General features: G+C 40.5%; 1 protein-coding gene and 1 long non-coding RNA gene across 8 annotated transcripts in view; one reads left to right on the top strand and one right to left on the bottom strand.

The window, feature by feature from the left end:
* The window catches only part of LOC146524965 (uncharacterized), a 214,718-nt gene that overhangs the window by 136,017 nt on the left and 51,983 nt on the right, over positions 1–26,718 (top strand). The window lies entirely within an intron of this gene.
* Positions 2,437–26,718, bottom strand: part of pcdh19 (protocadherin 19) — a 58,691-nt gene continuing 34,409 nt past the window's right edge. For all 7 annotated transcript variants that reach the window (XM_085176967.1, XM_085176934.1, XM_085176975.1 and 4 more), the window contains exon 5: positions 2,437–5,102. In XM_085176967.1, coding sequence (XP_085033093.1) covers positions 4,543–5,102 — 560 coding nt within the window. In that variant the 3' untranslated portion in view covers positions 2,437–4,542. The remainder of the gene's footprint in view (positions 5,103–26,718) is intronic.

The raw sequence follows: 26,718 nt of genomic DNA, 5'->3' as shown, positions 1-26,718 counted from the left end.
GTGCTGAAATTCACTTTGTAATACAAAATGCTAATGTATTGTGGAAAGACTGAATTGCCTCATAATAAAGAGCCTGTTGCACTCTCCACTCACCTCCTACACCGGCTTACTTATCACTGATATATTACTGCGTGTTGAACATCAGTGTCAAGGATGAACTGAAATTACAACAATTCCTGGCTGAGAAATAAGTTCACATGTCTCAGTTTTTTGTTTCAGTCTGAATATACAAGACTGTGAGAAAAGTGTTGCGCCACCACTCATGTGTTTGTATTTTGATTCCAAGGACACAGACTTCCTTTCACATTTTTAAGTCATCTTGGGAAATAGTTTTCCAGGCTTTCCAAAACAATTTTGTTTTTCTGTGGACACTGACCAGCAGTGTTGGTCAAGTTACTTGAAAAAAGTAATCAGTAACTAATTACTGATTACTTTCCCCCAAAAAGTAATCCCGTTACTTTACTGATTACTTATTTTCAAAAGTAATTAATTACTTAGTTACTTAGTTACTTTTTAAAAACACGATTTACACCCTGAATAGGTGATAAAGTGATAGATCTTTCAGCCCAATTCTACTTTTTCTACATAATCATCATACAAAATGTAATCAAATGGAAAAGTCTCTTTTTAAAACTTGTTTTATTAGTTTTAATCTTTTAACTTTATGCATCAAGCAAAAATGTAATTATCTGCAACATTCTCTGACTGGAAGAAATTATTTTAACATTTAAACCTATTTTCTGCACATAAAATATTTTTGTGTGTGTGTTTACACTCAGTCTTTCAAATAGATGCAAGTAAAACACAGCAGAAAATAAATAAAGTCAAAGACTAGCGGTCCTGTTGCTCTATTTTCACCTGTAAAGCAGGAGTGGGGTAGGCGGAGGGTTACCCTGGTGCAGGTGTGCAGCGGTCAGTGGAAGAATCCGCGAGTTTCTCTGTGAGTTTCCCATTACGTCGTAGCTACTCGGTGCTTGCTCGGAAGTTTAGGGGTTTTTTTCGCTGTAAAAAGAAGTTTTCTTCCCACGCACAACGGACACTAATGTTTTTGTCACTTTTTATGGAATCAAACTCAAAGTAAGGTCAGTACTTCCACGCTTTAAACGCTGCACGCTCATACTCTCTCTGCACTCGATATATGATCCATTGTTGATCTGCACACAGCTGTTGTCACGAACGTCGCACTCGCTTACGTCACTGTCATGAGACATTCTCGTAAAAAAATCACGGTTTTAGTAACGCAGTAACGCAGCGTTCCTACGGGAAAGTAACGGTAATCTAATTACCGTTTTTGCAATAGTAATCCCTTACTTTACTCGTTACTTGAAAAAAGTAATCAGATTACAGTAACGCAGATTACAAACTGGTCATCTCTGCTGACCAGTTTGACATATGAATCATTCAAGCATAAAAAGAAACCTAAATAGAAAAGATGAACCAGTGGTATGTCCACACATGTCACACTAACTAGCAAACAACCTATTTTAAATAGATTCTTTAGGTCATTTGTTTCTATCAAAAACTACGGCAAAAACAGAATTTCTTCTCATTTCTTTAGCTGAATCTATGAAAAATGCCAAAAACATCACAGTTTTACAAAAAGCTATTAGCTGAAAACTTGGCACATGTGGGCATGTCCAGTGTGTCCTTAAACCAACTGAGGAAACAGGGCAAGTGGATGACAAAAGAAGAAGTAACAGGGCTAAAAAGTATCTACAGCAGTATCTGAGAGAGTGACACAGGCCCTGAGAAATGCATCTGGCTCTTCAGTCGAGGAGGGCCAGAGGGTCTCGGAAATGGTCTCAGTGGAAGCGCGGCTGTCAAGAAGCCGTTCTTAAGAAAGGGAAACCGGAGAACAGGGTGCGGTATACGTACAGTGGAAGCTCTGTCATGGTATTGGGAATCTTGTCAAAATTGATGGAATTCTGAACATAAAGAAGTGCTGTCAAATTTGGATCCGCCATGCAATACCACCTGGAAAGTTTCTGATTGACAGTGGCTTCATTTTTCAGCATGACAATGATACTGAACACACTGCTGCCAATGCAGTGAATGTATACCTGCATAGAAAAACACACAATGGATCAGTCACAGACTGACTCAGAGCCTAGACCTCAACATTATTGAAGCGGTATGGCGTAAACTTGACACAGAAGGAAACAAAAGAAAAAACTATTCCCAAAGACTACCTAAAGAAGTAATGAGGAAGCTCAGTGGCTCAATCCTTTTGCACAGTACTATACTTATTGAGGCAGCACTGTGATGGATAAAGTTCAGCTGTCTAACTGCTCCTACACTAAATTTAATCCTAGTGAAGACTTGAGAACGTATTTCAGTACACAAAGGCACAATGGTTGTTAAGAAGCAGTGGATTCAAATTTCCGTTCAACCCGAAATTTCACCGGTGTCGAGTAAAAACAAGCAAACAAAGCAGAGAACATTTAATAGTTTAATTATAAGCTGCTGTATACATTCAGTGATTATTCCGATTTTCATGTTGCCAGAAGCCATGGGTGAGACCAGCAAAACATTCAGCTACAGAGATCTAGTTTGTTGTATGCAATTTGTCCATTTTCATTCATATTTTTCCACATTGTACATAGTTTACTGCAAAGCAACATAAAACCACATTGCTGATGTGCAACACGGTTCTTCCGAGACCAAGTTCCCTCTCGCATGATTCCACCCAGTCTGTTGTGTGGTGCTCATAGTAAGGGAGAGCCCTGTTTGTGCCACTGTGGTCTCAACCTTAGCTTTGAGATCAGGAGAACACAGATGGTACAGGGCGACAGCAGTGCTGAGTAAAGCTAATCTGCACATCACAATGCCCTCATCTGAAGTTGGAAAAGTCTTTTTTCCCACGTGATTGGGCCATATAGGAAAGCCAACCTCGTTACAGCCCGGAGAACACCGGAAGCTGTTCTTCCTCCTTTGATACTGAGATGAAGCAACATCCTGCAATCATTAAGGTTGTGTTTGCATCTTTTTTGGTTTCTTTTGCTATCTCACTCTAAGCTCGTTGAACTGACACACTAATGTTGGTGCTGAAATCGCTTTTTTTTTTTGTCGTTGTTGTTTTATGTCATTTTTTTTGTCTTTTTACATTTTCTGGTAGCCCACACAGAAACTGGATGGCACAAGAACTGACCAATAAGAAACTCTTTACAACAAGGTAGACTGCAAGTCAACAGTTGCCAGGGATCACACAGTAAACAAAAAAATAATCCAAGTTTTGAACGTAAACAAAAAAAAAAAAAAAACCAAAACAAATCCGGTTCAATATAAAAGCAAAAGACAAATGAACGAAAAGCAAGTTAATTTCAAGTATAACTTACTCATAAAATAACTACACAGCATTAAATATTCTCATTATACATTTTAAATTATTTATAAAATATATTTTGGCATATATGTTTTTTTTTATTTTTGTGTTTGTGTAACAAACGCTACGGTAGCTTCAGTTGAACACCAATGTTTATTCATTTTTTTTCGCTTGAAACAAAACATTAAAGGGATTGTCACATAACAACAGGTTATTAAAAATGATAATAGTAAACCCTATACAGAGTTTCACATAGCAAGACATGAGTGACGATCCCTTCTATCCTAGCCCCATAGTCAAAAGTCAAAAAAAGTACAAGACCAAAGCACAAAGTTCTAATTTGTGCTCCACTGGCTACAATCAAGGTTGGGCACAGGAGATTTCAAAAGCAGAAAGTCTTTTTTTTGTTTCATACAACGCAATTTGATCACAAGTATCTGTCTGTCCCACTTCCTGCAGTCGGAGCGGCTCGGCAGACGACGAGAGTTCAATCGGCTCCATCCGTGATAAAATATAAATACTGTACGGACCTCACAGTCTGATGACACGAGGACGTCCTCGGGGATACGCAGAGAAAGTTTCTCTTATTTGTCAGGGATAGGAAGAGGCCTCAGCTTCCTTCTCCTGAATGCACTGCAAACTTCTGAAGGAGTAAATCGATGATATTTTTGGATGAATCCTGTGTGTATTTGTTTTTGTTTATTACAGTGACAGAACTCTATACAAAGGAACAAAGAGCGATTTTGGCAGCTAAAACACACTGCAAAACCAAAGAAGGCAAATATCAGTACGTGATACAAAAGTAGTTCAAAAGGCATAACTGTACGTATGAACCGGCACCTCAGGTGTCCAAACATTAAAGTCCTGCTTTGGGTCGAGGGCTGGAGAGCTCCGCTGGCCGTGTCCATGCAGTCGGCAGTAACCTGCCTGTCCGCTCATCGCAGGCTGATAGAAAGGAATCGGAACAAAAAGCAAACAAGGAAAAAGTACTGCGACTACAACGAAGCCACATCCACTACCTGGGCCTGAGCACACAACTAGCTGCAGCATACGTCAGTTTATCTTCAGCCCAGGCTGGTTTTTCAATTTCGTATACTGCAAATGGGTGTGTCTCTCTACTGCCACAGCCAGATTTTCTTCTGTGTATACACAGCTATTGCGGGGTATATATATGTGAGTTTACACTGGATGTGTGTATACATGTCGGTGTGTGTCACTTGCTAAAGCACGATGTCCTTCAGGCGCTTGCTGCTGGGGGATTCCTTGTCTCGGCCGTCGTGGAGAAGTGTGTTGATCTCCCTCACAGCCGGCTCACTGTCCTTCCCCTCCGGCTGCCGCAGCAGGCTGTGGTTGGCGATTCGCTCTGCGTCACGGCATTTAAGCGTGTTGTAGGCAGACGACGGCTTGCACATCGGGCTCTTCAGGTGCACGGGGGAAGTGATGGGACTGGCCGCCTCCCGCCCATTGCCAGCTTCACGAACGGCCCCTCCGTTGGCCTTGGGGCTACACACCTGAGACTCCTGAGTCCGCTTTCCCTTTATGTCTCCTCGTTCCACATCTTCAGACCCATCCTTGCCAAAGGTGGCAAAAGTCCTCTTTGTCGTGCCATCCTCATAGTGTGGCACGTCCACTGTGGTCGCCTCGATAGACAAAGCGATGACGTTACGAGCGTGCTCGGGTGACTTGGCACGTGCTGGGACTGAAACGCGAGGCATCCAGCAGCGGTCGGAGTGGCCTAGGATCCGACACTCATCCTGGCAGTGAAAGCCCTCACTGGGATCTGTGGGGAAATAAAGAGACAACCTAATTGTTATATTTGTTCTTAAAGTTAATTGATTTTCGTCTTTATTCTGATAATCCCCTCACGATTTAAGCATGTCAGAATTGACTTGAAAAACAAAGTTAAGCATTACTAAATGATTTTTTTGCAATCTACATGAGCTCAATATTACACTCCCGTTAACACTACTCCATGATAACTAGGGCTGGATGTTAGGGGCACGTCTAATATGCCAATTAAATTATGAATTGTTAAATCAAAAGTCCATTTGCAGCTGTTGTATAATTGAGTTTTCTGTAGCAACATTAGATGAAAGGCAGGTTTAAACATTGCAATCAGATATCTCACAAAGACACCAGACGAGTTGCGGTGCCGCTGCACGGTTCATATCTCGCTCCCTCTTTGTTTCTGTCATCTGGCGCCGGGTTATAAATATGTAATGATGTTTAACGCCGAAGTGAAAAAAAGATTTGTCTGCGTCTGTATAACTGCGTCTTCTGCATTTTGTTGTGTTGAGGGAAAACATTTAAGAACATTTCTGCATCATTATAACAACAAAAGGAGCCGAAGCCTCTCAAACTCAAATGCTTTAATTCTTGTTTGTTCTTTAACAGTCCAAAGAGCAGCACTCAGAAATCTCATGTACACATAATTTGGTTTGTTTTCTGTCAATTTCATTTAGAAAACGTTCACGGTGTCACATTTCTAGCTTTAGCAGCAGAACGTTGATATTTTTTGGAAAATTTCAAACAAAACTCATTTTCCTAAACCTCGATATGAAACCGAACCCCCCACCTGCTTCTTAGGAAGAAACCTGCCACACACATGCACGGTGACATATTTCTTTTCTCCCCTACTGCTTGTTTTACTCTAAGCAAGAGCCATCCTACTTTTCCGAGGCCCAAGGTGACAAGAAGGGATCGTGAGAGGGATTGCGATCGACCCACATGCATACACTTACATCTGGCAATCGCAGCTTGACAGATCACCTAATTAAAATCACTAATGATCTGTTTTTCTCTCTTCTTTTCTGTACTCATGAGAGGCACCTCTGCTAAGGCCCCGGGGATCGATATTTAAAGACTGGAGACAGGCTTTTCAGGAGCAGATATGCCAGAGTTGTCTCTCATAAAGTATAATCTGATGAGACTGACAGATATGACCGGTTACCATGTCATGGACTAACTGAATGAGTATGTTAGGGATATCATGAGCTGTCTTAAAATGGTGAAGGAATCATCGCCTATGGGCACCGAAATCGCGAGCCATGAGTTACCAATGTCCATATGACAGAAGAGGATTTCTCTCATCATGTCTGTCTAATTGTGCTCAGGCTGACATGCACTGACATGACATTCTCTCAAATGAATGTGGATGACGAAATCATCCAATTGTCTTTGAACCATCTGAACTATACTTCACATTAGGGCTGCCACGATTAGTCGACTAGTCACGATTACGTCGACTATCAAAATCGTCGACAACTGATTTAATAGTCGACGCGTCGTTTGAAGCTTTGTAAGATCCCAAAAGACGCAGGAATAAGTAGTAGGATTTAAGAGTGTAATAACGGACTGAAACAGAAGATGGCAGCACTGCATGTACAAGGATGCCAGCTGCTGTTAAACCCCGAAGAAGAAGAAGAAGCTGTGTCCCAGAATTCATAGCGCAGCCCAGCTCAGTTTCCAACAATGGCGGCAGCTAGTTAGTTTTAATATTACTCTTATTATTCTTTCTGGGTCACAAAATAAACGTTTAACATATTTTCAGGCGAGAATGTAGCTGTGTAAACCTCAAATATCTGCTCAGTTTATCAAGACACCACATATTTTCAAAAAGCGCTCCGACGTTTTCGGAGACGTCTGTTAGCCACTAGCTCGATAGCTAGCCGGGGGCTAGGCTAACTAGAGCCGTGAGAGGTTAAACATGATATATAAGTCACTTGGATAACTTAAAAATGTTATTGTTTGGCTTTTTTTCAGTATTTTATTTGTTCCTGAGTAAATCGGTTTGGCTGAGATTAAAGTTATAGTTTTTACACAGCTGAATAAACATCAAGCAGACAGCTGATTATCAGAAGTGTGAGATGCTCGAGAATTTACTCCGGTGTCCTGTTATATTTTAGATAGCAAGGAGTTTATTAAACTTCATCGAAACAATCTGCAAATTTCATTAAAATTTAATAAACTATCATCTTGTCTTTATTTTTAGTTAGCACATACCTTAAACACTTCAAGCTGTAAGCTAATGATAGTTATATAAGAGCAGATGCTGCTGGTGCAATAAGCTGTAAGTTTTATGTCCAATGGATGATGATCTGATTAGTCGACTATCAAAATAATCGTTTGTGGCAGGCCTGCTTCACAGTAACAATTTAAGTACACACAATTTAATAATATGTAAAATGCATTTTTGAATTATTATTACCCAATACTATCCAAATTATACGTAGCAGGCATAATGAGGCTGCTTTATTTAATTACCATACATTTAAGCTCATTTGATGAGGCCAAGAAGCAATAATGTGTGAAAACTGAATATTTCCCACTAGTTAAAGTCTATGGAAATCACAATGAATGCTGATTGGTCCAAGAAACTGCAATGGCAGCAATCAGGGAGACAAAAGGCACTGAGTTGGGGGTTTTGTTTAAACATTTCCAATCAGGATGTAATAATGCAATCACAACAGAAAGGTTTTTTCCCAGGTACCAAGAACATAATAGAGGATGATGAATAGAAAAATAAATAAACATAAAAAAAGCACCTTTTTAACCCCGCGTAACTGCAAAACGCATTTTTTAAAAATATATAAATATTTAAACTGGAAGAGGCAATGTAAAGCATATTTAGAAAGATAATTGTTCACACGAGCATTTAGTGCTCTTAGTGAAAACTTTTGTTTTCATTCAAAAGTTGAGCTCTATATTTAGCAATCTGAAATCTCACCAAAATTCCTGTTTGGCATGTTTGACAAAGTAGATCTTTTGCTGCATTGATTAAAAATTTACAAGTATCTCGCTAATGAATTCAATTTCCTCTAAACACTTTGGCTTATTTCTATAGCCTAAAGCACTTTCTAAGGCGTGAAAAGCCTTGAGGCACAAAGAAACATACACAAGTTGTATGCTCTCTACCGCGCCGTGCGTGCAAATGCAGTGAATGCCATTTCTCTCCTTTCCTTTAGGGGCCTATGAGCGAGCAACTGGGTTGTAAATGACATTGTTATGAAAGCCAAGTGCTATTAACACTCACACATCCTGCCTTTCCTCGCAGCTTCATAAAACGCAGATGTTGCTCTAAAAGGCCCCAAAAACTGGAGGAGACAAAATTTAAATGAAAAAAGTGACAGGCCATCGACCTTTAACAAAACGTAATCTCCTCCCATTAAAAGATAAGAAAAAAACAAGCTTGTGTGTGGTAGGAGATGAATTAAAGGCTTTTACAGCACTGCTTAGATTTAGAAGTCAACAAGTGCAGAATAGACAGTAAAGGCCCTCCTGCTGTGCATGTGTATTCAAAGTTATCAGGAAAATAAGCTTGCCAATCAGCTCCAGGAACAGATTTAGAGCACGGAACAGAGAAGGATGTCATTGGGAGCATTTCCGATCCACAAAATTAATTACGAAGGGAGCTCCACCAGGAGGTACAGGCTGGGCTGTGTGTTTTGTGTGTGTGTCTGTGTTGTTCATTTAAAATATGGTGCAATATAATGGTAATAAAGTACAAATCTAATCATGTATCAAGATCACAACACTACTATTATATCAAACATGCTGCACTCTAACGTTGACTCCAAGGTAGTAGAAAGGACTTTATATATAGCATTAAAACGATGACATTAAAAAATAAAACATGTGCAAAAGCTAAAGTCTCCTGATAGTGCTCCATGTTTTTTCTGTTTGTAGTTATAGCACCAATTTGCATCAACACAGGGTGAAAAACCCATGCTTCCTCCCATTTCATCTTGCATCTGTTACCTGCCGGCAGCCGATTCTGTCCTGTCTATTTGACTCAATCAGATGAAGGTGTCTGAACTTCAGCTTACAGCAGACAGATCTTCAGTTTCAGCGAGGGAATCCCACATCCTGACAAGCTCATTGCTCAGTTTACCCTTGTGCACCGCGTATAATGATCCCTTCATGTTATGCAGCTGCAGGTGCTATTTGTTTGTTGCTAATGTAGCAAGAAAAGAAGAATCAGCAAAAAAGACTAAAATCCACTGACACAAAAGGGAAGGGATGCGTTCACTGAGCGAGACGCCTCCCTGGATAATTCCCTGAGCTTTCGCCAGCTATTCTGCGTCCTGTTTGCCTGACTCGGAAAACGCAAACGCTTATCCCTCCAAAAGTAGCGCACACAGCCTGAAGGTAGAAAATGATGATGTAATCCTGTAAAATCAGCATAAGAAAACAGAGAATACCAGTTTGGAGGGCCAGAGACGGGGTTGAGTAGATATGAACCAGATTCAGGTGACAAAATCATCATTCTGTATTTCTTAGTTTGACTCCCACAAGACAACTGGGACCTGCAGCATGACACGATTCAGTCAGTTTGGTTTTACAGGATGATGAACCCTAAAAAGAATTATGAACGGCAGTACGGTATGATAAATCGTCTTACTAAGCGTGCCACTTGTGGCTTAAACTACTTTTGTTTGTACTTCCTCTATATGTGACACTTTTGATGCAGAAGAAACAATGCATTTCAACTGATGGCCTTATGAAAACAGATGCTACTCAACAGACATCCAGACAGTATCACAGCTTCCTGTGTTGGAACTGTTATGAAAGGAAATAATGTAGACTAATTTAAACCTCGCTATGCTTCACTTATGGCCTCCACAGACTTCACCAATTCCCTTTGATTTCTTTTGCTTGTTTTTCTGTTGTTACCTTATTGTCTTTGATATTAATCCCCATTCAGTAACAACGCTACCAAATAGTCTGAAAAGATCAAACAGCACACAACAACACTGCCATTATGCTGCGTGGCCCCTTTTCATTTCTGGTTGAGTACAGGTGTAAAATCCAAAAATCGACTCATAAGTTATAAATAGGGATGCACCGATACGATACTGGTATCGGGTATCGGGGCCGATACTGTAAAATGTGTGTGTACTCATACTCGTAAAAGTTAACCGATACTAACTTATTTCATTAATCAGAGGGTGGCTGGTCATTTTTGTTGTAGTTTTTTAGATTGGCCACTAGGGGGCCAATTATTATTTTATTTATTATTTATTTTATAATTTTTTATATTTTATTATTTATTTAATAATAATTATTTTGTTTGTTTGTTTACAATATGGACACTCTGCAATAATTTAAAAGTTTATTTTATTCTCAAACCTAATTTGTATTTATTTTATTCCAAACAGAAGTGTTTATTTATTATTCTGAAAGCTCGAGACAGTGCCAATAGTTCAGTGATATTTTGTAAAATTACAATGTGGAGACTCTGCAATAATTTAACAGAAGTGCTTATTTTTCACTTGAAATTTTTTTGTGGTCATTTTTATTAAGATTTTATTTTTTATCGGCAGAGAATAAAATAAAACCTGTCTTCCAATTCATTGTATTTGTGTGTGTGTGTGTGGTAGAAGTATCGTTTTTTGTACTCTGTATCGGCAAGTACTCAGATCCAAGTATCGGTATCGTATCGGTTTGAAAAAATTGGTATCGTTGCATCCCTAGTTATAAACATGATCGAAGCCCTAAGTCGTGTGTGTGAGTTTTCATTTGCAGCTAAAATGTCCACTTTCCTGGTCTCATCTCACTATGCCACAGTATCTTTAACAATGAGAGGGCTGTTTTCTAATTGCTACTCCATATTAATTTTCCATCCTGGCAGTCACATGGCAAAGCATGATTAAATCTAAATTGTTACTACAGAGTCTTGATGGAGCCTGTAATGCAAAAGCTGATGAAAGCATCACAAGGGAGGGAAAAAAATACCGCACGAACAGAAACGACGGTGCCTGTCTGTGATTGGTTAGTGCTCAGAGTTCAAAATATGCTCAAGAACTAACAGGCTTGGTCCTCTCCGATCCTAACGCAACAAACAGAGCTTAACATCTAGTCTGTCCTAACTACAGCAAAGGACAGTTCTACGGCCAGCTGAGGCCGAGGCTTGGCCAAGCAGCCTCCTACACTACTCACAAGGGAGAGTCCAAGCACTGCTGTCATCCCAGCCAGCCAATTCAGTCTGTGGGCCATAAATCAGCCTTGAGGCTTGGCTCCTGCGGGAGCAGCAAGATGGAGTGTGATGGTCTTGTTTTTACAAACAGTAGAGGGGCACCCTTACTGCGCCACGTAAGCCATCATTCTCTGCACAGCATCGAGTCCTCTCCTTCTCCCTACAGCATCTGGTTCAGTCACATCAAGCTACCCCCCCCACCCCCAAACCCGTCTAATTCATCCCTCACAGCTCCCCGCACAAGGCCATCCTTTATGTGTCCCCTCCTTTTGTCTTGCTCTTTCATCTAATCAGTTCTACTGTCTCATATACGTTGATGTAATTAAATGAATCCTTCACCCAAAAACCTTCTCTAATTTCTGCCTCTCTGTTCAGAATTCCTTCAGTTCTGACACACTGTGTGGCCTTGTTAGTACTGTCTTATGACTGTTGAAGCCCGGGGTTCGTAGGGCCGTCGTTCTATTTCTGAGCATTAGTAGCAGTCGATTTATCAAGAACACATTCGCTGCCTAATACATCTGCGCTGCACTGAGTGCCTGACAGCTTGTCACTACCACCAGGCCTACTTATGTCTTCCCGAAACCTGATGTAAGATGGCAAGTTAACTTCATTTTGAGCCAGTCTTACGCTTTCTTTTCTTTGGAAATGCTTGTCAATAATCGTTCTAAATGCTAGCAACAGTACATGCCAAATTCTGCAAATTTCTACTTCCACCGTATGCTCACTTCCCTTGCTGCTGCCCCATCCAGCAAAGCTCGAGCTTTCTATAATGGGTCTGGGTATAAAGAATGAATTTCCAAAGTGGTGTTGACAAACAATGCACTTGCCTCTAAATTGGTACAAACGGCATCTGTTTAACAGCTGTGTAACAGCAGCGGGATGAAAAAAGTGATCGCTGCGCTGTTTTATAAATCACTATGTCATCGCAGAGCAGTGTTTTGTTCAAAAGCACGACCACTAGCCAATGGACTGCTTGATGTAGTGGAAACGATGTGAACTGGTTGTCATTATGACATACGTGGGTGGGCTGGTTTCCATGCCCTGGCAACAAATACTGTCTCGCTGAGAGGATTGTCTCACCTTATTGTGGCCTACTCCTACCATAGCTGGCTCCTAGAGGTCGCAGCGTCTCAGGAACCGTTTTAAAGGCCCTGAAAGTATTACCCTTGGCTCGGGTCATGACATAAAGAACATCTGAAGGGGAATGATTTACAGTGTTCAGGTCTTGTTTGAACAGACTGGTTTTCATATATTACATGAGCCAGTGACCATTTAACTCTCTCAACAGGCACTCTGGACTAGATTTAACTCAGACAGAAGGACATAAAGAGCTAAGCCCAGTTGTACACAGCTGTACTGTGTTAAAGAGGCAGTGAAAAGGTTCTTAACAGGCTCCATCACCAGAACAATACACTTACATGTTCACAGAATTCCATAATAATAAGGTCGGGATCGTGTCTGGCAGAAAAGTACCCCACGCTTCAGCCACAGCGCCAATTCACACAACATATGATGACACTAAGTGGACACTAAAATTCAAATCATTATGATATCCATATCCCAAAATTATTCTGTTCAGGTTGTGCTGTTCTAATCAAACCACCATCCTCAGGGCTAATTGGCATTATTGTTAAAGAACTATATAAATAAATAAATACAGCACTCGGACTTTAAAATTCCAGTTGCATTCAGATACTGAAAGCAGATTGGATTTTAATTATATATTTCCCTAATTCTGTACAGTGAATATGATAAAAAAATCTGTACTCTACACGTGGTTCTTCTTCTGCGAGATAATGATGCCAATCGTAACCTGTCATAGGAAAAAGAAATCAGCTTAATAACTTTACTGAAGTAAATTGGATAATTTTGTGGACATAACTTTCCCGAGGAATAAAAAAACAGAAAAACTAATCAGGGATATAATTCGGTGATGAATTTCATCAGAGAAATTTCATCTCTGGATTAGAAGTGTTTTAAATGGATGATTATTTTAAAATATATAAAAATGCAATTAAAGTCGAAATTAATCTTAAACTTGGGCTCATCTCATTCACATAATTTGATGTATTTCCAATTGAAAAAGCATTTGGTGGCAGGGGGAGCTCATGCGTGAAGGAATCTTTCAAAGGTGCCAGCAACAAAACTGCAGTTTTCCTAATTGGAAAAGCTGTAAAGCATTTAAAAAGCTTTGCTTTATTATTACCATATTTTTCTATTACCAAGACAAATTGTAAGAATTGTTAGTTTGTGATATTCTCAGCTCTCTTGGATCCCGACTTTCAAAAAGCAGGTAGCATGATTCAGATTTACAATATTTGTGTTTGTTTTTTTAACCTACAGACAAGAAGCAACACAATCCCAACGAGTGATTAAAAGATCTCTTTGTGAAGCGACTGCATCGGCAAGTGTATGCATTTGAATAGAGTGTTGTAGCATGACGCGATGCACTTTGCAAAAATCGCACGGCGAATTTCGGCCTTGTAAAGTCTGAGCAGCTAAATTGCCCTTCTAATGACGAGCTTCAAATTAACCTGTACTCAGGCGCTGAATGCCCCCAACGACAATATAATACGCCCCTCAAACTCAGCACAGCAGGCTGCCGGCGTCCCCGTTGCAAACTGCCCACTCCACAATGCCAGCCAGACCGCCCGCCTGCCTGCCTCTGTCTGCTTGGCTCGTTTCCCCTACAATGCATCTGCAGAGGACATCTTTAAATACACTGGAACAAATGCAGCATTTCTGTGTTTAAGCTTGACCGAGCTAGCGAGCTAATTTGCTCCTAAACCCTTGAGTCTGGGAGAAGCAAAGGGGCACACTCTTAAATTACATCAATGAATGGGGTTGGAGCATAGATGGAAGCTACTGTACGTGGTGAGAGGGGATGGAGAGGAGAAAGAGAGCTGGAGAGTCGGCTTAAGGATTATTATATTTTGTCCAATCTGTAAGGTAAAAACAGATGTAACTGCGATCTATGGCTGACTTAATTATTAAATTATTATTAAATTATTAAATATTCTTCAAGGAAACCAAATAAAAAATGGTTTAATGGTTCCACGTAAGAGAAAAGATTAAGCGCTAATGTCAAGGTAATAGCACACTGCAACACAGAAAACATTTTTAGTGAATAGGAAGTCCAATTCATTTCTTTTTTCACAAATATCAAGGATTCTAACTCTATTTTTATTTATTTATTATTATTATTTTTGGTGCAAACATTTCTCACAGTGAGAGAAGATTACTTTTTCACCTCTTAAGTGTTATTTCTTTTAGCCATCTATCCTTCAACACTTGTATCCAAACAACTGGGGATGGCACGCCGGGCAGAAAACCAATATCTTGGATTTCCTCTCCCTCTGTGAGCTTCTGCTTTGCCTCAAAAGACTGGCCTTACATAATTAATATAAAGTGAACTTGACTGAATGTGAAGCCACATTATGCTAGCCAGGACTGTTTTATATTCCATTTTATCTTGTCATAGAAGTACCAGCATGATTCCTGCTCTCTCCTGTTTTCAAATTTTTTCTTCCTTTTTTAAAAAAAGGAAGAAAGAAAAACACATTTTGCAAAATAGGACAGTATGTAGTGTTATGGGCAGGTTATTAATACAGTAAGAGGAGGTGGGTCATACGGAGAAAAGCGGGTCACGGCTTGAGGAAAAAACAAATGAAAAAAATAATTACACAATTTTCTCCACCTGAATAGTCAACATCACTTAGCAGCAAATACAAGAAATCAGACAAACACAGCAAGGTCTCCTCTGTGTTGAGATGCATTCGATTTCCACCTACTGGGCAGAGGAAACGCACGACGGAGGCCTTCCAACACTTTCTAATGCACTTCCCTTTCTCTGTCACAAAGGCCGATCTGTTTGGCATCTGGGAGGCATTCGGATTCTCTCCCAGCTTCTCCATTATCCACCAGAGTGAGCTTTGCACCATGATACCACTTAATATAAGACAGTCAGAACCAATGTCTGTAGCATTAGCCACCCACCCAGCGCTACACTGTATAGAGGAGTGACACTGGTGCTACAGCTACAGCTCGTATCTAAGACACAGATTGAAGTGGAGGTGGAAGACTGGCCTGAAGAAAAGAGAAGGAGCTAATAAGCACATCTTTTCTGATTTAAGGAACATGACTATAGCATACATAAGGATGATAGCAGGGGCCTGACACAGTGCTAGTAATTGGATTTCTCAGCCCCTGTGCCCACTCATGATAACATGCTGAGCTGTGACATGAAAAGTCCTTATGTGTGGCAAGAGAGCAAGGTGCAGCAGAGTGGAAGTGACAGGTGCCAAAGATCCAATTCCCCTGCTCCTCTCCATCTTTGAGTTCCTTTCCTCCAGAGACAGCCGAGGAACAACTTGCCCTGTGGTAAAGCCAAACACCAAGCTTGACATTCAGTTGCAAATCCAAGGTAGTTAAACCTATGTAAAGTGGAACAGAGGGGAAGGAGGGGGAGGAAGGGTGTATTAGTGGGGGGTCTCTAAGCACTGTGGGTATAAGAGGTCATGGCCTGATTGTTTGCTTTATTTATCTTCTGATGCTGATGTGAGCTGAATACAGACGAGCGCTGGAGAACACACAAAGGAGCCCGAGACCCCCCGCTGCATCTCGGGGGGTCGGCCGCGGCCCCCTCGCCGTCCTCTCCGTGCATTTGGGACTCATCCTTAACGAGGACTGCACGAGAAGAGGCGCATCATTAAAAAAAGCCATTCTGGGACATTCCTGTCTGCCATTAAACGTAACAGCCGACCTCTCGCATTACCTTTTATCCTCCCCTTTAAAGAGGCGGGGTACAGCGTGGGATAAAAACTGCACCGAGATGCAGCCACCGAGCGAATTCTCTCTCTCTCGTTCAATTATACACAAAAGGAACAACATAAAAAAACCTCCTGGAATTTATCACAAGCATTTCTCTTTATATTATAAAGCCTATCTGTGAAACTAAGCAGATTAATGTTAACAGTTACTCCAGTATTTACATGTTTCGCGCTAACCTGATTTTACATAATATACTAATGTGAAATGATAATTAGGTTAATGCCCAGAAAGATATGTGGTAGCCTTAAGGAATATCTTATTAGCGGCACAATACAAAAATAGAGGGCCTTTTTTTTAATGCTGATAAATTTACTTAATTTGATTATCCACCACCGCCAGATACACAACGGAGAAACACCGAGTCAGTTCAGTTCTTGACCTTTCCCACCAGTGAACTAAGTCCAAGCAGAGTGAATCCAGGGTGTGCATGCCAGAGGAGCTCAGATTAAATCAAAGTGAGGTTATGTGCTCTAAAATCTGATCCTCACTCAGCGCAGATAAGCAGTAATATATGCTTTTTTAATCTGAATGACTAAAATGACTAAGGTGCGCGTTAATTCACTAAGTCAGAAATAAACCGGATTATGAAGACGTGTCGAAAGACAAAATGCCTGCGAGGCATTGTGGAAGCTGGTGGCCAAGAAGGGGCCGGGGGATGCTATCTGCATCCACACATACCTCAGCAGCTTCCCCCTCTCCATTACTCTGATCTCCCTCTTTCATCAATAGTTTATATTCTGAGCTACTTGCAGCCGCACAGTACCTACCACTGTTGAGGCTGACTCAAAATGTTCAATTACAACACACTGAGCTCATCTCTGCAAGGTCATCTCGGGGACAGAGAGGGGAACACTGACACTAATTGGTAAATGAAAGATAGTAATGATAGTGCTGGTTTTCTATGACTTCCCTTTAACCTCTGCTTAACTACTTCTAGAGTACAAATCCAGTGCGCGCAATCTTCCGTGTTGTTTTACAGAAATCCTGCATTTCTAAGAGTAAAATGTTACAGAATAAATCATTCTCGCTGCATATACATGAGGAGAGCAAACTATGGAAATATTGTGGCACTCTGCCTGAGGTAGTAACCTTTTTGTTGCCACGACGGCGAAGGACGACATAACTTTACATATTAGCGCTACATATTCCATCTGAGCTGTAATGTTGTCAGGAGAAAGAAGGTGATGAGAACTAAGATAAAAATCAGGATGGAGGAGACAAAGGCAGCGGGGGTAGGCAGTGCAATGAAAGGAAAAATAAAACAGATGAAATCTCAAATGGATTAAGGAGGATGGAAGTGCGGTGTTTTTTTCCCACAGAAAGGAAGTAATAGGGGTTAAAAAAAGAAATGCACATCGCTGCAGCACAGGAGACCCCCCCCTCCTCTCTCTCTTCCTCCCTTACCCCAGCTGCAGTGATAAATGTCTCTTTGTATTCTGGACAGAAAACTGCAGGCTACAATGTACTTGTCAAAAGACAGCTGATTTTCCCCTTAAACAGAGCAGAATATATTCTTAATCTTTCCTTTCACACAGGGAGAAGATAAAAGAAAGGCCTCGTGCCAAGACACTTAAAGCCCAGGAAATCTCCCTCCATTCACTACACGTTTGTGCGGCGCGCAGTTATGAATGTGTCCCTGTGTGTACAATATACGTGTCTGCAGCAGCAGGTGTAGATATAGCATGTGCAACTGCATGCTGTTTGTACTTCTCCTAAATTTCTCAGCATCTTTAATCCCCGCAGTGAAGCCATAGTTCCACTATGAGGGCTCCTAAATGGACGTCAGTGCTACAGGTAATGGAGCTGATTATAGCTATCTGGGCTGTGGGCCAGCTGCCAGACTCTGCCCTGCCTGGAGGGAGCACAGGCCGCCTGGTGTCTGATATCCTGGGATCCCTGTAATACAAGCCTTGCTTTGGCAGTCACTCTGTGACTATCCTGCCCACTTCCAGCCACACATCAAGGCTCCTTTGAGTTTGTCTATGTGTATAGTATGTCCTCATCAGGCTGTTTACTCAACAAAGTATCAGACTGGAGTCATACAATTTCAGCAGCAAAGCTGAGGTAAGTCGTGCTTTCAAAGGACTTTTGTGGGCTCATGATAGGACCTCATGTTGTCAACAGAGGATCAGGCTCTGCTGCAGAATTATAGTATCAGCTGTTTTCTAAACAAAGTGTAGAATGCTTCTGGTGGCGAACTTACTCAAACACACTGCATTCCCGACACAACACACAACAATGGCTAATCAGCTGGGAATGCATCCCCCCCCAACATAAACCTTTCAGCTGACCAGCAGCCAGTAGGGTTAACGCAGTAATCCCTCGCCCTTATTTCCACTACATTTCACAATAAGGATATTTACCGCCGTGCTGGGCATCACGTGTTAAAACATGGTATGCTAGTCCCATTAACTTATCATTGTAGGTGAGACAGCACGGTGCAACAGGTGCAACATTTAAATGAAAAAAACATCAATGATCACAACAAAAGATTAAAATGCTTAAAGTCCCTTAAGTATAAAACATAGTCTTTCATACTATGAGTGGTATAAACGGCGGTCCACTTCTATTGTATGACATGACAGCGCCATGATTAAGACTTGGTTAATCAAAAATGTGACTTGTGACCAGAGATGGGCAGTAACGCGTTACAAGTAACGCATTACTGTAATCTGATTACTTTTTTCAAGTAACGTGTAAAGTAAGGGATTACTATTGCAAAAACGGTAATTAGATTACCGTTACTTTCCCGTAGGAACGCTGCATTACTGCATTACTAAACCCGTGATTTTTTTGCGAGAATGTCTCATGACAGTGACGTAAGCGAGTGCCACGTTCGTGACAACAGCTGTGTGCAGATCAACAATGGATCATATATCGAGTGCAGAGAGAGTATGAGCGTGCAGCGTTTAAAGCGTGGAAGTACTGACCTTACTTTGAGTTTGATTCCAGAAAAAGTGACAAAAACATTAGTGTCCGTTGTGCGTGGGAAGAAAACTTCTTTTTACAGCGAAAAAAACCCTAAACTTCCGAGCAAGCACCGAGTAGCTACGACGTAATGGGAAACTCACAGAGAAACTCGCGGATTCTTCCACTGACCGCGGCACACCTGCACCAGGGTAACCCTCCGCCTACCCCACTCCTGCTTTACAGGTGAAAATAGAGCAACAGGACCGCTAGTCTTTGACTTTATTTATTTTCTGCTGTGTTTTACTTGCATCTATTTGAAAGACTGAGTGTAAACACAAAAAATATTTTATGTGCTGGAATGTGCAGAAAATAGGTTTAAATGTTAAACAAATTTCTTCCAGTCAGAGAATGTTGCAGATAATTAAATTTTTGCTTGATGCATAAAGTTAAAAGATTAAAACTAATAAAACAAGTTTAAAAAGAGACTTTTCCATTTGATTACATTTTGTATGATGATTATGCAGAAAAAGTAGAATTGGGCTGAAAGATCTATCACTTTATCACCTATTCAGGTTGTAAATCGTGTTTTTAAAAAGTAACTAAGTAACTAAGTAATTAATTACTTTTGAAAATAAGTAATCAGTAAAGTAATCAGTAATTAGTTACTGATTACGTTTTTCAAGTAACTTGACCAACACTGCTTGTGACAAATGCCGTGGTGTTTCTTTGTGATGCACTTATAGAAATAAACTTTTACTTTACTAGGGGAGGTTTAGTCATCAAATCCCTGGGGGGCACTTTGTCGTAATGTCTTTACGTCTACCACAACACTTGGAAAAATTTTTAAAAAGGGGCCTCTTCTTTAAATATTAATATTAACAGCTCTACTCTCTGCAGATTTTGCTGCTCTAAAGTAAAATCGCTTATTTTCCTGACAAATTTCCATAACATCTCGAGAGCTTTGTCAGCGGTCAGTTGTTGAAACGTCACCGTTGCCCTTGTGAAGAAGTGACAATAACTTTTACTTTGCAGGTAACTCTTTACAAAAACACGCAGCAACCATGGAAAGTGGAAACGGAGTACATTTAAAGGAGATGTAAATGAGTGCATTTCAAGGAGAAATTACATTTTGCATTTGCTGCATTATACTGTGGCGAGGGTGTGGGTGAAACGTGCAAATAGGGCTCTTTGTTTTGCTGAGTCGACTTCACATGAAAATAAGGTGAGATAGTGATCACCCAACCCCTTCACAGAAACATGTCAAAATAAAGATACAACAATAAGCTAAAACATCAAAAAAGCTCCAAAGCACTCTGTTTTTATTTAAAAATTAAATGCCTTTATTCTCAAGGCCTTAGAGGGTTTTTTTTATTTTAGCTTATGTGCCCTTTACAAAGAGCACCAGAAATGGATGTTTTTTAAATCCAGGAAGGATTCAATTCAATTATACTGAAAAAGATAAATGAAAAAATGGGTGTTATCTTAATTTTTAATATCATTTTTACATCGTAGAAACAACAAAAAGTGAAGTAATGAGTGTTGATGTCACCCTCCAGAAAGATCGAAGGTGTAAAATGTTTTAATTCTAGTTATATAATTACAAAATGATTAATCATACTTAATAACATCAAATCGATCAATTGGCGATTGATCTTTTACAATTACATTTTAGCACAAATGAGGCTGCAGTTGTGTAGCCATACAGCCCCCTGGTTTAACAGTGTTTAAAACGGCTGCAGTGCAGGAGAGGTCATGGCACGTGGTGATCTCAGAGAATTATAAGGACGATATCGCGGCTGTAAAAATGGCCGCTGCCTCGGTTCCTCAAACAAGGACCAGAATCAGTCAGAGCCACAAAAAAGCAGGTAGACTGCAGACACACACACACACACCACAGCTCAGCAACTTACAATTCACTCTATTTCCCCCAAACTTCTAGTATTTCACTCTTGTGCCATCTCTTTATCTTTCTCCCTCCTCTCCCTCTCTCTCGTTCCCACTCTTTCCCTGATTAACCTTTAAAGACACACTCGCAGCCTCACACACACTCAACACACTGTGTACACACTCTCGAACAGGTTTAAAATTCAGGTACTCTCTCCTCTCTCTTTATTACACACTCGGCCCCCATCAACTTCTGCACATTACCTGTTCTTAATCTCCCTCCCTCTGTCTGGGATCATCCTGATCCCCCTGTTTTCCCATCTGCTGTCGATTGGGGCCCAGCTTTGCTAGGTGTTCAACAAACAACGGTGATTCACTTGGTTTCTGCGGAGATTATTAACACACCTAGCATGCCACAGCATCATGAATAAGCAATGGAGATCCGGAGCCCTATTTTCTCTCTGCCTCTGTGTTTCCTCCCTCTCTCTCTCCCCCCTCTGTCTCTCTCTCTCGCCCTGCCGCGTTGTGAACTGAATGCCAGGATTGTCTAGAAAATGAGCTGTCAGTGGAGGGCCTGCAATGAGATACATCAGGCTCATTGTGAGCCCTAGAAAATAATGAACTATTCCCATTTCTCTCTCTGATATGTTCAATACGCTATCCATGACAAGTGCAAAGAGATAAGCAGTCCCCTCTTGAGCTGATTAAATACACTGGGTATATTCAGGAGAGCCTTGGCAGAGTGTAGGTTCAGGGGATGCCATTATAGAATTATAACATTACTATATGTTTGCAGTTGATGGTGGAAATTAAGATCCTTTGCATGTGTCTGCAGTAGCTGAGAAAGAGCAGCTCGAGGTAATATTGCTCGCAGAAATCTTACAAAAAGCTCCACATTTTCTTAAATTCATCTTCGGGTGTCTTTGCTGTCTTTATATAAATTGTTGTAACTTGTCATTCTTCATTTGAACATTGGTAACATTTTAGTTACCAATAACTTTATTGATTGGTTTGGATACATTTGTGCTACTTATGTATTCATACTACTTCATTTCTTTGATTTCTGACTAACATTTGTCTTTTTATTTCTTACCTGCCATCATCCCTGGGAGTTGCTGGACAAAAGATGGCAGCCGGGGTTTGAAACCATTAAATACAAAGAGGGATAATTGGACCACACCACCACTTCCTGCTGAAGGGGAGAATGTGTGTTTTCTTTAATTTAAAAACAAAGTATTTGAGTTTAGGGTTTAAGGGGTTTTTGATTTTCTTCTTTAGTGTTTAGTTTATTAACAAACTAGGTTGTACTGCGTCGTTTGTGATTTATGACTTTGTTTTGTTTGTTACCCCTCATGTGTCACAATGGTCTGATCAGCCATTATATACAGTATATATGTATACCCTTGTATGTCATTGCATGTTTAGGTCAGTTATGTTTGTTTGTAGCAGTCATTTGGGTCGTTAAGTTTGCAGTCTTTGCCTGAGTTCAGTTTTATGAGCTCAACATTTATTATGCTTGTAATTAGGGATGCAACGATACCAATTTTTTCAAACCGATACGATACCGATACTTGGATCTGAGTACTTGCCGATACAGAGTACAAAAACCGATACTTCTACCACACACACACACACACACACAAATGCAATGAATTGGAAGACAGGTTTTATTTTATTCTCTGCTGATAAAAAATAAAATCGTAATAAAAATGACCACAAAAAAAATTTCAAGTGAAAAATAAGCACTTCTGTTAAATTATTGCAGAGTCTCCACATTGGAATTTAACAAAATATCACTGAACTATTGGCACTGTCTCGAGCTTTCAGAATAATAAATAAACACTTCTGTTTATTTATTATATTTCATATCGCAGCTCGAGTATGCTGAGAAGACCGTTCAATCCTATGTTTTCCACGACCGGCATTGGCTGGTCATCCAGAGCGATAAAATGAGTCAGAGTCTCTGTTATTTTAACTGCCCGTGGATTTTCTCTTGACATTTTTCATCGCTTTTCCAAAACCTGAGTTAAAGTTGGCTGTTCCACACTGCTGACATTTTGTTTAGCCTAGCTACAGCAGCCTCCAGTTTCTCTTTTTTATCTGGAGCTGCCAGTCTCACTCGTCTAACCCTGTGCCTGTTTAGCGCGGGATGTCCCCCTAGTGGCCAATCTAAAAACTACAACAGAAATGACAAGCCACCCTCTGATTAATGAAATAAGTTGGTATCGGTTCATGGTATCGGTTAACTTTTACGAGTATGAGTACACACACATTTTACAGTATCGGCCCCGATACCCGATACCAGTATCGGTATCGGTACCAGTATCGGTATCGGTGCATCCCTACTTGTAAATATAATTTTTGGGGGTTAAATAAATGGAAACTATATTTTTCTAATAATTCCTGGGACTCCTCCTGTTTTTCAACTCGGTCCATCACAACAAATAAGAGCAGTATTTAGACTCTTCTTCACAGTGTGACACAGAAAGACCTTTTTTTAACAACACGCAAAAATTAGGCAGCTGTTTTACATTATCAGGTGTAATTTCAATGTGACAGAGCCGAGACTTCACAGTCACCGAATTTTATTCAGCGACGTAAACAAGATTAAAAAAAAATAGAAAGAAATTGAAGCCCAGATGGACACAGCATGAAATTACATTTTATTTCTATCTTTTTCCTTTAACTCTCCACAGCTCGGAGGCAGAAATCTACATCCAGGTTGTTCATTACAGAGTTCACTACACCTGCTTGCAAGCGTCCTCTGGTGTGCTTGAGCATGCAGTGTGTTTGCACTCTATCTTCCTTAATGCTCGTAATGCTCTGAGCTCTTTGTCACTGTCAGCCATTTTACCTCCACTGGTTCCACATTAGATTAGACAAATCAAAATGGATGGTCCCAGTATAGAGTTTATATGTTAATCTGATCGTAAAGTATCATAACGCAACACGTGTCATTGCCAGCCTGAATTACAACGAGGATTTTGATGCTTAATTCAATCAAATGTTGTTTGAGAATCAGTCAAATCCTCCAGCACGTTACCTTGGAGTGAGAGAAAGGGGAAAAAATCCTTCCCACCTGTCACAGAGATTGTTTCTTCTTCTCCTCTTTTTATTTCCTCTCGCTAAGACTGCTTACTAGACTCTCAGCTCATCTCTCAATCTCTGTCTCCCTCACACACAGACTCCGGCTCGCTCTCCCCTTCTCGTGTTGTCAGCACAGCCCTGTTCCTGTTGCCTTCCTCATTCTGACACCTGTCAGCATTTTCGTTAGTAGATCAGAGAACTGCAAACTAGAAATGTTCCCGCGGTGAATTTAGGGCAAGTTTGCAGCAGGAACATGTGAGATGCCTTTACTCTTTCTTTAATTCAACAGGGAAAGGGAACTGCTCGACTGGCACAAAGTTGGGAGATGTGGGTTGGAGATGTTTGCAGTCAGTAGACGGAAACAGAAGAGAAAATAAAGATGGAGAGACATATGGAGGGAGAGAGAAAAAGCGAAAGAAAATCAATTAGGAACAGTGAAACCCTGTGGATCTGCTGATGGAAGGAGGGAATATGGAGAATTTTGCAGCCCACGGAGGGGGCTTCCATTCCTGGGTTCCAGCTTCAGGCACACACCCACAGGGAGCTAACAGATAGATGAGAGATATTCTCGGGAGGTGGAGGCCAAGGAATATGTCAGAAATAAAAGAGGCCTGTTCCCTGCTCCGGCTAATTGAGCAGTCTTAGATCCCTTTGAGTCTTATAAGCCAAGAGAAAGTGATTTTATTTGAAGAACATTTCCACGTTGACCTGGATACAATTCCGAAACGGAGATCACAAAAATCTAAAGGCACAGATCGGACTGTGAAATGACATCGTGCCCCCACCGTTCCCTCCCGCGGAGATAACTCGAGCGATTTAACATTACATGAATCTTAATCCTCGAAATCCACGGCTCATCCATATCCATGTGAATTAAAATGTGAGCTATGACAATCAAAGGATGTCAAAAAACTAGATTAAGCCCCCTTTGTCACAGCTCCTTTAGCGTCGTCTCCTTTGCTTCTCCCCTGACACTAATAGTTCTACAGAGCTAACGCTAGCATGGCGCACATTTCAACCAAATCCCCCCGACTTCACAGACATGCCTATAAAGATAACGAAGAATTCATTTTATATAGCTGCTCTTCTCAATTTATAGTTGCAGCGATATCATTCATTTCTGTTCTGTTGGCAGATACGAGCCGTCACATGTTAACGATATCTCTTCCTTTATAGATTTTAAGAGATTTAATGTAATTTGTTCTTCAGATACTTCCTTAATCGAATCCACAGGGTGAGGATAGTTAAGGTCAGGTTCTCAAAAAGAGTACGTACACACGTCTTTTTCGATTCTTGGCATCGATTCAGTGAATTCACTCAGATTTAACCCTTTAAGACCTACCATAGAACCAAGTCCGCCAGAGCTTATATTATATGTTTACATGCTGTGGAGCCATTTTTGGGAGCATTTCAAGTTGCTATACATCAATACAACCATTACAGCCTAAATTTTAATGATATGTCTGCATTAAGTGCATAGTAATTACATAAATTGCAAAAAAGTGCAATAAACTACAAAGAAATTTAAAATCGTTTTTGTTTTTTAACATATATTTCTAGTTAGAGAAATTTAAGAGGCTTATCCCTCAAAACTGTAAATACAAAAAAGTTGCACAAAATAGTTTCCCACCACAGGAAATTTATTTTGAGTGTCTTCATAGTTTTATTTTTGAAATACACCAATTTTTATACACTGCAGGAAAAATGAAAATAAATATTATACTGCAAATTTGCAAAAAAGCAGCATGTGCATCAAAATAAACTATTTCCAGCAGTGCAATATGAGTCCTAAGCATCCCAGAAACCACACAGAAAGTCATAAAGTCAAACATAACTTTTAAAAACACCAGTATAAGCTCATGAGGCCCTGATGGTAAAAAACTACATTTCCGCGAAAATGGCGTCACTTCCGGTTTCAGGCAGGTCATGGCGAACATGCGATAGTTCGCGCTGATGGACGTAGGAAGTGTTATGAACAGCTGATCGGATCAGCAAAGCGTGTTTCTGGAATATTATGTTTTTGTTGCTGCAAGTGCTTTTTATGCAGTTTTTCAAAGCTATATGTGGAAGGAAACTGTGACCGAGGACAAGCTGATGGCATAAGATGTAAGTACAACTCCTCCGGTTTCATATGCAAAAATAATTATTGTGCTAGCTCACGTGGTTGCAGAGCTACCGGGATTTAAAAATAGTTATGCAAAACAGAGCGTGCTGCTCTGACCGGCTTTAAAGGGTTAAGTCGAAAGTCTCTTCACAAGCACTTCGCTCAAAGTTACCTTGGTATTGGCTCGTGCAGGAACAACGAATAATGTTGTTTAAAAAGGCATTACTGACAAAAAAGGCACACAACAGATGGACAAAAGCCAAATATGAAACTCCTAAATTGCTTCAGGTGGGGAAAATGCCCGCGCTGATACGGTGCCGGGCTAGTTAGCAGCTGAATCTCATCACACGAATGGATTCCCGCATGAAAGTCAACGAGATGACATGGATGCAGGGTCGTTGTGTAACCGTAACAGATTGTCTCCTGGGCAAACAACATCTTTACATGACACTGGGAATAGTAAACATTTGCACTGTAAAAGCCCGAGAGTTTAACCCTACCTCCCTTCCCGTTTCGGCTTCCTTTTGTTCTCAGCGCTTATCAACAGAACAATAAAAAACACAAAAAACAAGCTTCTTCTCTCCTCAGCTTGTGCGTGTTGTTGTC

Source organism: Neolamprologus multifasciatus, chromosome 2, assembly GCF_963576455.1.
Source record: "Neolamprologus multifasciatus chromosome 2, fNeoMul1.2, whole genome shotgun sequence".
In the NCBI taxonomy this organism is placed as follows: domain Eukaryota; kingdom Metazoa; phylum Chordata; class Actinopteri; order Cichliformes; family Cichlidae; genus Neolamprologus; species Neolamprologus multifasciatus.
Note: the sequence above shows the minus strand (reverse complement) of the source record. Positions and strands in the feature narration are given on the sequence as shown.